Here is a 13,696-nt window from a genome sequence, read left to right on the forward strand (position 1 = left end):
CATCCCCGGCCGCAACGATAACCTAAAATTTTTCCAAGGGCCGCATACAGACATAAGAAAAAAATATTGGTTTTAAAATATATTCGTCATACATGACCGCGGGCCGCACGTAAGGGCACTGCGGGCCGCATCCGGCCCGCAGGCCGCGGGTTGGCCACTCTTGAAGTAAAACATAGTAAACCGCTTTACTCCGTAAGCGATAGGACTTGCCAGTCATTTATATAAATTTTTCATAGTGTTTTTCGTAGTTTTTTTACTATTAATTTTGAGTGAGGGATGATATATTGAATTCTTTTTTGGACATTTAACAAATGTTTGTATTAAAATTGATTAAATTTATATGCCAAATAACAGTACAGCTATTTAACAACGTAAAACATTATTACAGTAAAAAAGATGTGTAAGCTTTCAACATAGTGATCATCTAGACTGAAAAAGTCGTCAAGAACATTGAAAAATTTATGGTTTTGAGACAAATGCGTGATTTAGCTCGTGACTAGTTAGGTTCGTTGGTTTAAAAGAAAATATCTGATTTATTGAACATAAAATAACAAAATGTATTTTTGAAATTAAACGTCTAGTACTTAAATAAAAATGAAAAACGTTTTCATAAAAATAAGACTAAAATTTTTTTTTTTTTTCAAATTTTTCTCAAAACACACGGTAATCCGAACAGTTCTCTAATCCGAACAACTCATTGCAAAATGCACTGTATCTAGGAAGTTACTATTTACTATGAGTTATGTTGCCAGGAGAAAATAGTAAAATATTTACATTAATATTGGAAATTGTTATTTGTGTTAGCAACACTAAAGTTAACCTATCATCACTGACAAAGTCAGAGCTGTCTAATTTGTGTCCCTGAATATTTAGTAAATATAAACATTGTAAATGGTGTGAATACCATGTATAAGAGTGCCATCAGTGCCGCCGCGAGCGGTACTTGCGCGGAGCCAGATCAGGAGCGCGAGGGACTACTGCCGCCAGATGCGCCGTCCGCTCCTGCGGAACAAGACTACAGTGGATTCGATATCGTCAAAGCAACGCAGTACGGAGCCATCGCTAGGGTTAAAGAACTTATCGAGGCGGGGTGGGACGTCAATCAACCAGATAGTGAAACTGTCACACTCCTCCACTGGGCCGCAATCAATAACAGGAAAGCGATCATAAAATACTTTTTGGAAAAGGGCGCAAAGGTAGACGCAATAGGCGGAGAATTAAACGCGACACCTCTTCACTGGGCAACTAGGCAAGGTCACCTCGGGGCGACTTTGCAACTGTTGACAGCCAAAGCTGATCCTACTCTCAAAGATGCAGAAGGTTGTGCATGTATTCACTTGGCCGCCCAGTTCGGGCACACGCCCGTGGTCGCGTTCCTCGTGACTCAGGGAGTTAATATTGACATGCCCGATAATGGAGGGATGACAGCCCTCATGTGGTCTTGTTGGAAGGTGTCAGCCGTAGACCCCACTAGGTTGCTTATCACTTTAGGTGCTTCAACAGGATTGACAGACTTATCACACGGAAATACAGCTCTCCATTGGGCTATATTGGCTCGGAATATGAATGCAATTTCCACCCTAATTGTGCAGGTAAATGCAAAAATCGATTATAACTCTCAGTGCATGTGCTGGTGATATTAGAATGTCTAAACCTTAAACTAATTTGCACATTTTTCATAATTTGTTTGATGGATGTACTGGTGAACCATTAGAGTAATAGAAACTTCATTTGTTCATACAAGACAACACAGAAATCACCAATAACATACTATATATGAAAACATACATAGTACCACAATGTCTTCTTATTTTTAATGGCTTTTCACCCATCTTGGGCGTTATAGGCAGTGTCGAGTTATTTACCACAATATCAAAAACACAGGAACATATCAAACAAAATCACACATAAACTACACTTGGTTTATGTAATAACCTGTATAACCTGCTTCCATTATCCATAGTCATTAAAAAAACAAAACTATGTATTAGATAGCCATTAATAATTGGATAACAGAGATGGGTAGATTTGAAATAGATTATATTATTTAGCGATGTCATCCATGATTGCATGACTCATTATATACAAATAATTTAATAAACAGGAATTGAAAAATGTGCCCTCGGCGCGGGAAAACCCAGTGAGGACACTAACTGTAAATTTTTCATTGTAAATATGTGTATGATAAAATGAATAAAAGATACCCAAAGATTATTAATTACTGTTAATTCATAAAAATAATAAAAAAGTAACAAAACATAACGTCACGAAAAGCTTCCATTTTTTCCCCCATATACACCAACAATATCTTGTAAATATCAAAGAAATTGGAATGTCTCCAATGTGACAATTGTGTCAGTTTATTTGTTTATTAAGAACTGGTCCATCAATGGTCCACCTATAGCACATGGAAAATTATTACCTTAAAAATAATTTATTATTTGATCTGGTAATAATTTTGTTTTAAACACTAAAAACTCTAATTTTATTTATTGTGAGTTTATATTTTTACAATAAAACAAAATGCAAAATTTTTAGATAACATTTTTCACTAACAACTTTGTTCTAAACACTAAAAACTCTAATTTTATTTATTGTGAGTTTATATTTTTACAATAAAACAAAATGCAAAATTTTTAGATAACATTTTTCACTAACAACTTTGTTCTAAACACTAAAAACTCTAATTTTATTTATTGTGAGTTTATATTTTTACAATAAAACAAAATGCAAAATTTTTAGATAACATTTTTCACTAACAACTTTGTTCTAAACACTAAAAACTCAAATTTTATTTATCGTGAGTTTATATTTTTACAATGAAACAAAATGCAAAATTTTTAGATAACATTTTTCACTAACAACTTTGTTCTAAACACTAAAAACTCAAATTTTATTTATCGTGAGTTTATATTTTTACAATGAAACATAATGCAAAATTTTTAGATCACATTTTTCATGTTTACAGGGCAAAGCAAGTTTAGAGACACCAAATTTTAGGGGTGACACTCCACTCAGCATGTTACAAACTCAACTAGGATCGCTGTGGATCAGCTCCGAGGTCGCTGATATAGTGAGGGAACATGTGTTTGCTAACAGCAAAGTCAATATTTTTAGAAGACTCGCACATGATAGGGTATGTTGCATTTTATTGATAGTTTTTCAATTGATATGAAAAGTAATGTTTTCTAAAGACAATGAGTCATTAATGACTCATGCAAAATTTTAGTATGTAAAATGGGGAACCATTTCAGTAATATCTTTATAAAATTAATCAACTTTGTTTTCACCACTTTTTTTATTAATACAATTCAACCTACCGGTTTCAGCTATACATTGTCATCATCAGGGTTTATTTTAAATCAAAAACATTAAAATACTCTCACCAAAAACTTTAAAAAAAAAATAAAAAAAAACTTCCACACACTCCATAAAAATCCTATGGAGTATGTGGATATTTTTGGTGAGAGTTTTTTTTTAATATTTTTAATGTTTTTGATTTAAAATAAACCCTGATGATGACAATGTATTGTTGAAGGTTGAATTGTATTAATAAAAAGAAGTGGTGAAAACAAAGTTAATTAATTTTATAAGGATATTATAAAATGTGCCACAAAGTATCTGCGGAAAACATTCAAGAAACCATATTTGAGGCTTATCAAAGATTTTTCTCTTAAGTATATTGTCTTTTGAAAAAAAAAGTTGACAATATTGTGTAAGGGTGTCATATTTAAAAAAAATCCTATTGGGGCATTTTCAATACAATAAAAAAAATAATGTTCTCAAAATCTCTTCTCAGAACCCAAAAACTGAAAAATAAAAAAAATTATTACTACAATTCAGAAAGCAGTGTAAAAACAGTAATACTACCATTAATTTAGCATGTCTTTATAGGTATTCTTCATTCTCATTTTAAGACCATTTTACCATTCTTTCGGCATACACTTGATGGAATTTAACGACTTATTTTTTTACAGCGTTTTAGATGGTGGACAATGCTCTCTGCTCCTTTTATTACATTCTACTTCGTTGGGCAAGTGTTCCAGTTGAACACGTTGTATTTAATAAAGATGTTTATACTGACCTGCATGTATGCCGTCGTACATACCATGGGTAGCATACTATTCTACAGAGAACTGAAGAATGTATTTCCATTGAGTGTCTACTTGGCTACCAAACTGTGGTTTTATGTTACGTGGCTAATATTCTTCATGCCGGTGGTGAGCGTAATGACAAGTATCGGCTTTTTTCTTTGCTCCGGAATATTGTGGTATTGCTTCATCAAAACTTGGAAAGGAGACCCGGGTATTATTGTGGCAACTGAAGAAGACAGAGTGAAGGTAAGGAAAATTTGATTTTTTTCATAGAATATTTATATATTTGTAAAATAAACATTTTCTTCATCAAGACTGCTAAAACGCAAGAATGCCAAAAATGATTTACTCTTCAAAAATTCTAATTTTTTCATTGTTCGAATAGCTTAGGTTGGTATCTCAAGTAATCATTTTTTTCTGGTGATTGGCAATTGCAGATGAAGGGATCAGAGTTGGACAATAAATAGATCGAAACATTAAAATTTTTTAGTAGCTCAAAGGGACAGTTACAGCCTTTCGTCAACCCATCCAATTTTTACCTCAATAATATCAATTTTATTTTAAAAGCAGGGTTAACTCTTTAGAAACCTGCTACTATTTTCATTTCACACTACAGAAAATTAAAATCAGTGTTTTTTTTATGAGTGTAATACGAGCCAGTAGAAGCTTGTTTGTTGAGTCGTACGGATATCCTTTGTGATTTACTTTATTTTTGCAGTGTTGGGAAATTGATAAATGTTTTTGTTATTTTTTTTTTACTCTTTCCTAAAAAAAAATCGTCCGCCTCTGTAGTGTAATGTTTAGCACGCTGGGCTACCTTACTGGAGGTCCCGGGTTCGATTCCCAGGGGGAATTTAATAATTACTAATTATTACTAGTAATTTTTTCACTCTAATATTTATTCAATATTACCCTGGACTGGTACCTGAAGCGGAGGGCTGATCACCTTTCCTTCATGTGTTAATGATCAAGATAACACTACATTTATATGATGCAGTGCCCTATGCACCATCGTTTTACGTTATTTGCTCTGTGAAATTTATACAAAAATGCCATTGCTGCCAAAAAATTACATTTATGGAAATAAAGTGAGTGTCCGCACTGGTTTCCCTTAATTTGATTTAATTAGGTCCAGGTGTAATTATTTTATTGTAAAACCTTTATACTGTAAATTGTTATTGTTTCTATTGGATGTAATGTATATAATCTAATAATTTAAAAAAAAAACACAAAACAATAGAAATAAAAAATTGTATTAACACGTAAGTATTTCGGCTCAACACAAGCCATCCCTAAAGAGCGGTAATACATATAGTAAAAAAAAAATTATGTATCTATGCAATAAATAAAATACATTAGAAACGCCAAAAAAAATCTTATGACAAGGGATATATTGTGAGTCACAAAAATATTGTGAAATGAATTACTGTATTTGAAAATTATACATGCATAAAGTATTTCCATCTTATCTACATATTTAGAATATCTGCCTACACATACCTTTACAAATCAATACATATTAATATTATCATTTACTTAATAGTATGATAAGATATTTTGCTGAATATTTTTTATGAATAGTGCACATTCATATTATTAACAATTACAACATTTTAATAATAAACATCTTGTATATACTCATTTTCTTTTTTTTTGAGGGATTTCTTTTACCAATACTAATGATTCAATTTTTTTATATAATGATCGATATCCGCATTGAATGGTGCATAGAGACTGTATCATACAGACACAATTAAATCGTGATTGTTAATTATACGTAGGTGAGGTGATCAGTTCTGAACTTTAGATAAGAATTCATGGTGATATTAAAAAAATATCAGACTGATTTTTTAAAAACTTATTTTGACCCCCCTGGAATCGAACCCTGTACTTCCAGCCGCATACCAGCCTACGCATGCCAGCCGAATACGCTAATTACTTTTCTATGGAGGCGGAACCAACATAACAAATTAAATTTGTTTTGCAAGGTATTTGGGTAGTAGTACTTAATATTTATATATTTTTTTTACAGAATATGGTAGATATGGCTATTAAACTATCCCCATTTCAACCAGCCTTCTTTTGTTCCTCTTGTCTGGTAAAGCGACCAATCCGCTCGAAGCACTGCTCAGTCTGTAACCGATGTGTCGCTAAATTTGACCATCACTGTCCCTGGGTTGGAAATTGTATCGGTAAGTGTCAGTTAATATAACTGTGTAATACAGAGCTAAACATTATCATTGTGTTTAATTACAAATGAAAGCTGCATGTTTATAAACATAGTTTTGCCTTAAATATAAAAAGAAAACACTGTAGGACTATTTTTTGACTTTATTAATGTAAACATGACTGGTTTCGAGAACTACAGATGTTCTCATCAATAGGTAAGCTTGCATTTTTGCCTGCCGATGAGAACATATGTTATTCTCAAAACTAGTCGTGTTGTCATTAATAAGCTCAAAAAGTGGTCTTACAAATGTTTTATTTTTATATTTTAATCATGTTACATTTACAAATTTAATGCCAAATCAATAAATGATACATTTTTGCCTTATCATGGTAATATTTTACATCACAGTTCAAAAACTCCAAATAAAAAACATTTACTGGAAACTTTTTTTCTTCATCATTATTCTTGTATTTTATTATTGTTCAATAACTTCAATATGACTCATTTGAAATATATTTTTATTCACATAATTTATATATCTGAACACATTGTGTCGGGTGGTTTTTTCATCAACCCCGACCCCAATTAGTATACTGATTAGGGTCGGTTACTAATCATAAGTTACCACAAACCCAATTCTGATCTATACAATGGTTTTTGGCGTCTCTTCGCTCTGCCAAAAGTAAGCAAATAAAACCCTTATAAGCATCTCCTGCACTCTACCGGCAGCATGTAAAACACGTTTTTAAGCGTTTCCCGTTTTTCCGAAAATAATGTGTTAATATGTCATAATGTATGTTTCAATGTATGTTTCAATATTGACAATATCAACAATACTACCTTATCTAGTAAAATAAGGAAGAAATTTGTATGCGTAAAACTAAAAATGTCGACACTGAAACATGAGATGTGTTAGTACTGTTATGGCAATTATAAGATTAATCATTTAGTAATATCATCGATCATTTAGTAATATCTGTAAAATTTAGGCGGCATTATATGGAATCAGATCTACAAATTTAGTGTTTGGATCGAATGCAAATTATCTATCATTTTTAGGTGCAAACAACCACAAGCATTTCATGGGATTCCTGCTGTGTTTGATCATGATGTGTTGCTGGATGATATACGGAGCGGCCAAGTTCTGGAGTAAACACTGTCTCATCAGCGCGGAGGATGATGGCTTGTGGAATACCATCATGCTGATTGGGCACTGCAATGCCTGGGTCGCTTGGGTCGTGGCCAATGCGGTCCTGCATGTTCTCTGGGTCACCCTGCTCACCGTTTGCCAAGCATACCAGGTTTGTAGGTCAAACTCTATGCGCCCCACTTAATTTAATTTTAGTGATTTCTTCTTCTTTTGTCTTTTGTCTCAATCCTGTGGATTGGTCTGCAGCAACAAATGACACCCCCCTCTCAACTCCGGTCTATTTTATGCAAAACCCTCTTAAGCTTCTCATATCGCTCACTCCTATCAATAACGTCATAAATCAAAAATTGTCAATTTTCAGTTGTGCATATTTTCGGAATGCCTAGAAAATGCTAAAATACTATATCCCAGCAAAAGCGGCATATTTTTAACTTAATATTTACCCGCTACAGGGCAGAAAGTGTTGTTTTTGCATTTTGAAGAAAAGGTTTTGTTTAATTATTTCTTTAAATATACTAAATATTTTTCAAATGAAGAAAAAACATTCAGTTTTAACCTAAAAAGATTCCATCGCATAGTAAAAAGTTCAATAAGGGCTTGATATTTATTTTTAATACATTTTATTATAGTTTGAAGACGTATATTTTAAAATCAGCTATGATTATAAAATGTCTCCATGTTATAATTAATTTTAAGCATAAGTGGGTAGTCTAATTATATGAAAACACTCTCCTCACATCCATTGTTCACTTTGTGTAATGCTACTTCTATAAACATTTATTCGTGACTACCGGTTTCAGAATAATCATTCCGTCATCAAGTCATTAAAATAAAATGATTACTATTTGACATTTGTATCAAAATTGAATTTTGAAACAGAGAAACAAGACAAAAGAATCACATGTGGAATATTTTTAAAAGTGGACTCGAAGTTAAATTTATTTGGTTATTTATTATAAGTCTAATTTTACTTTTAACATGAATGGACTGTTACTGAAGAACCCGATTTGTCTATAGTAATAATAATAATAATAATAACTCTTTATTCCAGCTTGACTAAGTGGTGGGTGCAATACTTAGTCAGCCATATATGTTTTTTTAATTTTTTTTTATACAATGAAATTAAAAATAATAAACAAATAAGAATAAAAATGATAAAAAGAAACGGTGAAAAAAAATTTAAAAAATGTAGAGAGATGTAGATGAACATTAGCTCGCTGGCTGGACATGCGGCAGCACCGTGCTCCAGTGCCGCCACATGTCCAGCCCCCATCTGTGCTCCACAAGCCGCTTTATGATGAGGTTGGAGCTCTTCATCAGCCTCTCCCGGAAGCCTGCCACTCTGTGCCTTAACAGGCCATCCCTATGTGGTAGGCGTGCTGTGGCAAACATACCACTCGCGCTGCAGTATCTATGTATGTAAGTATAATTTTTTGTCTTTTTTAGGCATTGTGCTTGGGGATGACGACCAATGAATGCATGAACCGCGGGCGATACAAGCACTTCCAGGCCACGGGCGGACGCTCGCCATTCTCGCGCGGGTTCTGCAACAACCTGGCCGACTTCTTGGGCATATCGGTCTGCGGGCTGGCGCACCCCAAGCGCACCGACTGGATGAAGGTCTACCACTCGGAGCAGAACGACGCCAACGATCGCTGGAAGTACGTCTGAGATTCAAACACCCGCGCCGCTGGAGAAATGGTCTGAATTCCTTTTCAAACTAACGTTTTTTTGATGCAGTTCAATGCGAAGAAAATTTGATAAAATATATGTATTTTATTTCATATTTATAAATTAGTGTATTTCAACCGTATTGTAAATTGGAAAGATTCTAAAACAAATATTTAATCAAAATTTTGCTTACCCATTGCAAGGATCAAACATCTTTCAAGAACATATATATTTCTTCTTCTTCAGCTTCTTCAAACCCTTAACCGCACCGAATGGTGCATAGGGCACTGCATCATATAAAAGCAGTGTCTTGATTGTTGTCACATGAAGGAAAGGTTTTGTTTAAAAAACAAACAAACTTGTTTAAAAACTAAGTTAGTACACACATACAACGAAACTTGGCCATCAACATCTTGGGAAGTGTGAACAAATTTTATTATACAAACAAAATTAGTTCTAAAGATTACGCACATATAGTTGAAATTTGAATAAAGCACTTATTTATTTTGGCAAAACTGATTTTTGCCAAAATAAATAAGTGCTTTATTCAATTTTTGTCATTTTACTTGCAGTTATATTTTTATTCAAAATGTGTGTTAATTTTTGGTTAATACACATATGATGTTGTAAAAAAAGTAAGTTTTTTTCGCACTAATTATGTTTAATTCTTGCAATAGGTCAGTATTTTAACAAAAGGTGAATAGATTTCCATGCAGACAGAAATATCACCAATATTTGATGATTGCTACCTTAAATCTATCAACATTTCACAGAAATCTACCTCACCGGCCTAATTCTAGGCCTAATTCTAATGCACTTTGAATATTGGTTAAAACAAATCAAATAATAAAAGGTTTTCTCTACAAGTGTATTAACGTTTTCTGGCTTATTGATAAATATCAATTTATATTCTAATAAAACATTAAATATGTTAATAAGAGAATAATGTTATGAAACAATTAAGGCGATCAGCTACACATTTATTATATTGTACATTTGTTTAGGGATAATAACATATTTATTTGTACGTATTATAATATTATATCCCACATGTCTTAAAAAAAAAAATTGTGTATTAAAAATAATATCTACCGTAATGTGCATTATACAACATTATATGTATTATAAATCATTCTGCATTGAACTATGCTGACTATTTTGTTGTTCAATTCAGTCTATGGAGCGGAGCGGGTCTAAATGTTTTGTATCTCTTATCGAACTCTAAGTCATTTTATTTTTATTCACAAGTTTAACCCTATTGATAATGTAATCGGCATCTTCCCAAGGTTAATTATTATTAATTTTATTTTATTGTAATTGCTTTATTATACCTGCCAAAACTACACACGAATTGGCAATTTTAAATCGGCAAACCATCTGGTATTGGCTGAATTGATATACCGTAATGCTATTTTCGTATTTGCCACGATTTGCAGGCCATCAGGTATAGTCAGTTTCCAAATTGCAGATGTCGCATTATCAGATCGACTGGCGTCGCATTGTAGGTTATTGACATTTCATATTTCGATTGCACTAAACTGTTATTCCTGTCATCAATCCATTAAATACAATATAATAATAATACAAATCAATTTTAATTTCCATACTAAACTTAAGAATCAGTTTAAAAAAATTCACAATTATTGTTCATTCCCCCTTGTAAATATTGATATACATATTTCCCTATAATTTATGCCATTCATTTGTTTTTTACTTTTTGAAAGTGGAGGATCAATATAATTACGCGTGTAAAATTTTTTCCTTGGAATATTTCTGGTATGAAAATGTAATTTGATTGAAAAAGCGTGAATTCCATAATTTATTACTTGTTAAAAATGAACTTTCACCACTAGCAAACAAGGGAACATTTCTTAATGAATCGCTAAAAAATAGTTTAAACTTGATAGTGTTTAAAATATATTATATTGATTTCATCTTTAAGAAATAAGTGTCATGTATTCCATAAAATGGATTCACATACTAAAGTTCAGTAATAATCTTTGTCATTGCCATAATCAATTGTAATGAAGGTAACGTTGACAGAAAGTATGCAACGCAATGTTGGATGATAGAGACAGACTGACTTCTGCCATTTTTATGCAAAATGGCAAAAATATGACGCTGGTTCCCGCCTATGCTTGGCTGATACGATGGATAATATCGGAATATAAAAATTTTATACTCGGGTCAAAACTCACTGCCATGATGAATCAACAGAGAAACTGGAATCCTGCCATTTGCCTAAGTACAACAGCTATTCAAAATAAATGTCTTTTGATATTTTGTTTTTTTTTTCGTATAACATATTTATCAATAGGGTTAGATGAGTAATATGCATTTATTAAATTGATTACGGTTTAAGAAGATTTTGTAAGTACAAAATATACAAACTGCACATTAATTTTTTTCCCTCATGACAATCTAAGCACACTGCTTTTTCCCACAAAGTTATATGTTTATTAAAGATGTATCCGAAATTATTCATAATATACACGGCAACGTCCAAATGTCACATTTTCTGTGAAATAAATAATATTTTTTGAGGTTAGTGGTAGGAAATGTGAGGTCTGGATGTTCCTTCATTTATTACCTATATCTCGATTTGTCTCATACATTTTTGATTTGAATCAATTATTATGAGGTTTTCTGTTAAATCATTTCAAAATGATAGTTATACATATTCACAGAACATAAAATTAATTCTCAAACATATATATTTTATAAATCAGCTAGTTACTATTGTAAATACTTATAAGCTCTTAACCTTTTACATACATCTATGTGTAAAGTTATTTATTGCTTACTTATTTCAGCAGTTATTGGTATTTCTTAAAATGTAATGTTCTGCTTGTTTATTTTATTTATAAAACGTTCCTAACCAATCTGACTAAACAGTTTTATATGACTAATAAATTACCAACATATTTATGGATAATTTATTAATATTATTTATGTATTTATTTACAAAAGTTCCCCAAGTATTCATGTTTATTCATGTGAAAAAAATAAAGGCAATAAAAAATAAAACAACCTGAATGGCAAAGGTTGCTAATTTATTACAGCATAAAAAAATCAGTAAATGCTATGTAATTATCAAGAAAAATCAGAAGAAGCGGAACCTTTTATTTTGGTGTATTATTATTTCTCCACAGAATATAGAACTGCTATGTTGGCGCTGGATAGGAAACTGTTCAAAGTTAATTTATAAGGACTTAAATAAGATAACTTAATGTGTAGCTTTTTTTAAATGGCATGTACATGTATTATAGTCATGTAGATTTAAGTTTTATTTTGTTTTAAATATTTCGCAAGTGATAATAATTATATGTTTGTTTTCAGAACATTAAACGTTATGTGTTCTTGTGTGTGAATGTATTTATTAGAGTATTTTTCGTGTATTTTCATGAGTTAATTTTTACTAATTTTGCATAAAAAAAACACTCACTTTAGGTGATTTGAAAATTATTTTGATAAAACAGTTTACTTTCTCTTTGTCTAGCCCAGTGGTCCTCAATCTCGGTTCGATCGAACCCCAGGGGTTTGGTGACTCAGTCTCCCAGGTTCGGCGGAGGTCAAAACACACACTGACTTACTATAAAGACGTACAATATATTAATTTATCCAATAGATCTAGTATATTATTTGAAAGGAATATATCAAATATTATGAAAAATTATATGACATACGATATATTCATTTCACCAATAGGTTTAGTATATTTTTTGAAAGGAATATTTCAATCTAGCAATATTTTTTTTCAATTAAGGGTTCGGTGAACGCGCATATGAAACTGGTGGGGTTTGGTACCTCCAACCTGGTCTAGCCATTTAATATCTCTATGCGGGACTGTTTTAAAGTAATTTAAAATGTCCCTCAATATGATTAACATTTTTTTACACAATAAAACAATCAAACTTTGTTTATCTTCTGATTCTAACCTGTAATACACAAATCATTCATTTGACCATATCCGCTTCTTATGTATGTATAGCATATGGAGTTCACAAACTGTCAAGTCAGGTCCGCATCCCAAATTTCAGATGAGATCTGTCAACAAATTGCCCAGAACGAATGCAGTGATCAATTCATAGTCCACATATTCAAAATTATGTAGTAAATTTGATCAATTTACTTCTCAAAATTTTCAATCTCTCAATTACATTTCAGCGTCATCATTTTATAATATATAAACATATTCATAACAAAACTTGGTGAAACTGATGTTTTCAAACACATTAATACAAATTAATGGTAATAAGTTTTCAGATTGCATTACTAATACCATCCTATTATTGTCAACAAAATAAGTTAAAACAAATTGAGAATTCATAATGTGTTTTTCAGAATCAGTAAAAAAAAAACAGAAACTCGTTTGCTTTCAGCTTACAGCTATCAAAACAAAACTACTCAATGAATTTGTCTGAAATTTTAACAGGTATCTTTTGGGGAATGATACTATGATGACAATGGTAAACAGATTTAAATGGCAAAGTCCTCTGTTGTCAAACATGTGTACATAATGCCTGTGTTAAAATAAATGTTATGCAATGACCTTGATAATTTTTGTTCAATCCATTATTTTTGTTAAAGATTAAAATGGATATTTGTGAC

At 31.8% G+C, this 13,696-nt stretch overlaps 1 protein-coding gene across 3 annotated transcripts; it reads left to right on the forward strand.

Moving 5' to 3' along the window:
• Positions 1-816: 816 nt before the first annotated feature.
• Positions 817-12,898, forward strand: Hip14 (palmitoyltransferase Hip14). 3 transcript variants are annotated; one of them, XM_088261785.1, is made up of 7 exons: positions 824-1,592; positions 2,969-3,136; positions 3,978-4,340; positions 6,127-6,286; positions 7,324-7,565; positions 8,861-9,115; positions 12,585-12,898. In XM_088261785.1, exons 1-6 carry the CDS (start codon positions 906-908, stop codon positions 9,083-9,085), a joined length of 1,845 nt encoding a protein of 614 aa, XP_088117911.1. In that variant the 5' UTR covers positions 824-905; the 3' UTR covers positions 9,086-9,115; positions 12,585-12,898. The 3 variants fall into 3 exon arrangements, with proteins under 3 accessions (XP_088117910.1, XP_088117911.1, XP_088117912.1); XM_088261786.1 differs by having other exon boundaries at positions 12,590-12,898; XM_088261784.1 differs by lacking the exon at positions 12,585-12,898 and having other exon boundaries at positions 817-1,592; positions 8,861-12,112.
• Positions 12,899-13,696: the final 798 nt, after the last annotated feature.

The sequence above is a fragment of the Brachycentrus maculatus genome, unplaced genomic scaffold, assembly GCF_059751285.1.
Source record: "Brachycentrus maculatus isolate JH-2025_06_01 unplaced genomic scaffold, ASM5975128v1 h1tg000166l, whole genome shotgun sequence".
Taxonomy (NCBI): domain Eukaryota; kingdom Metazoa; phylum Arthropoda; class Insecta; order Trichoptera; family Brachycentridae; genus Brachycentrus; species Brachycentrus maculatus.

Coding starts and splice junctions, on each gene's coding strand:
- Hip14 (XM_088261784.1), top strand. CDS start 906: ATGTATAAGAGTGCCATCAGTGCCGCCGCGAGCGGTACTTGCGCGGAG. Junction 3,137..3,977: donor GAAGACTCGCACATGATAGG/GTATGTTGCATT, acceptor ATTTTTTTACAG/CGTTTTAGATGGTGGACAAT. Junction 7,566..8,860: donor CCGTTTGCCAAGCATACCAG/GTTTGTAGGTCA, acceptor TGTCTTTTTTAG/GCATTGTGCTTGGGGATGAC.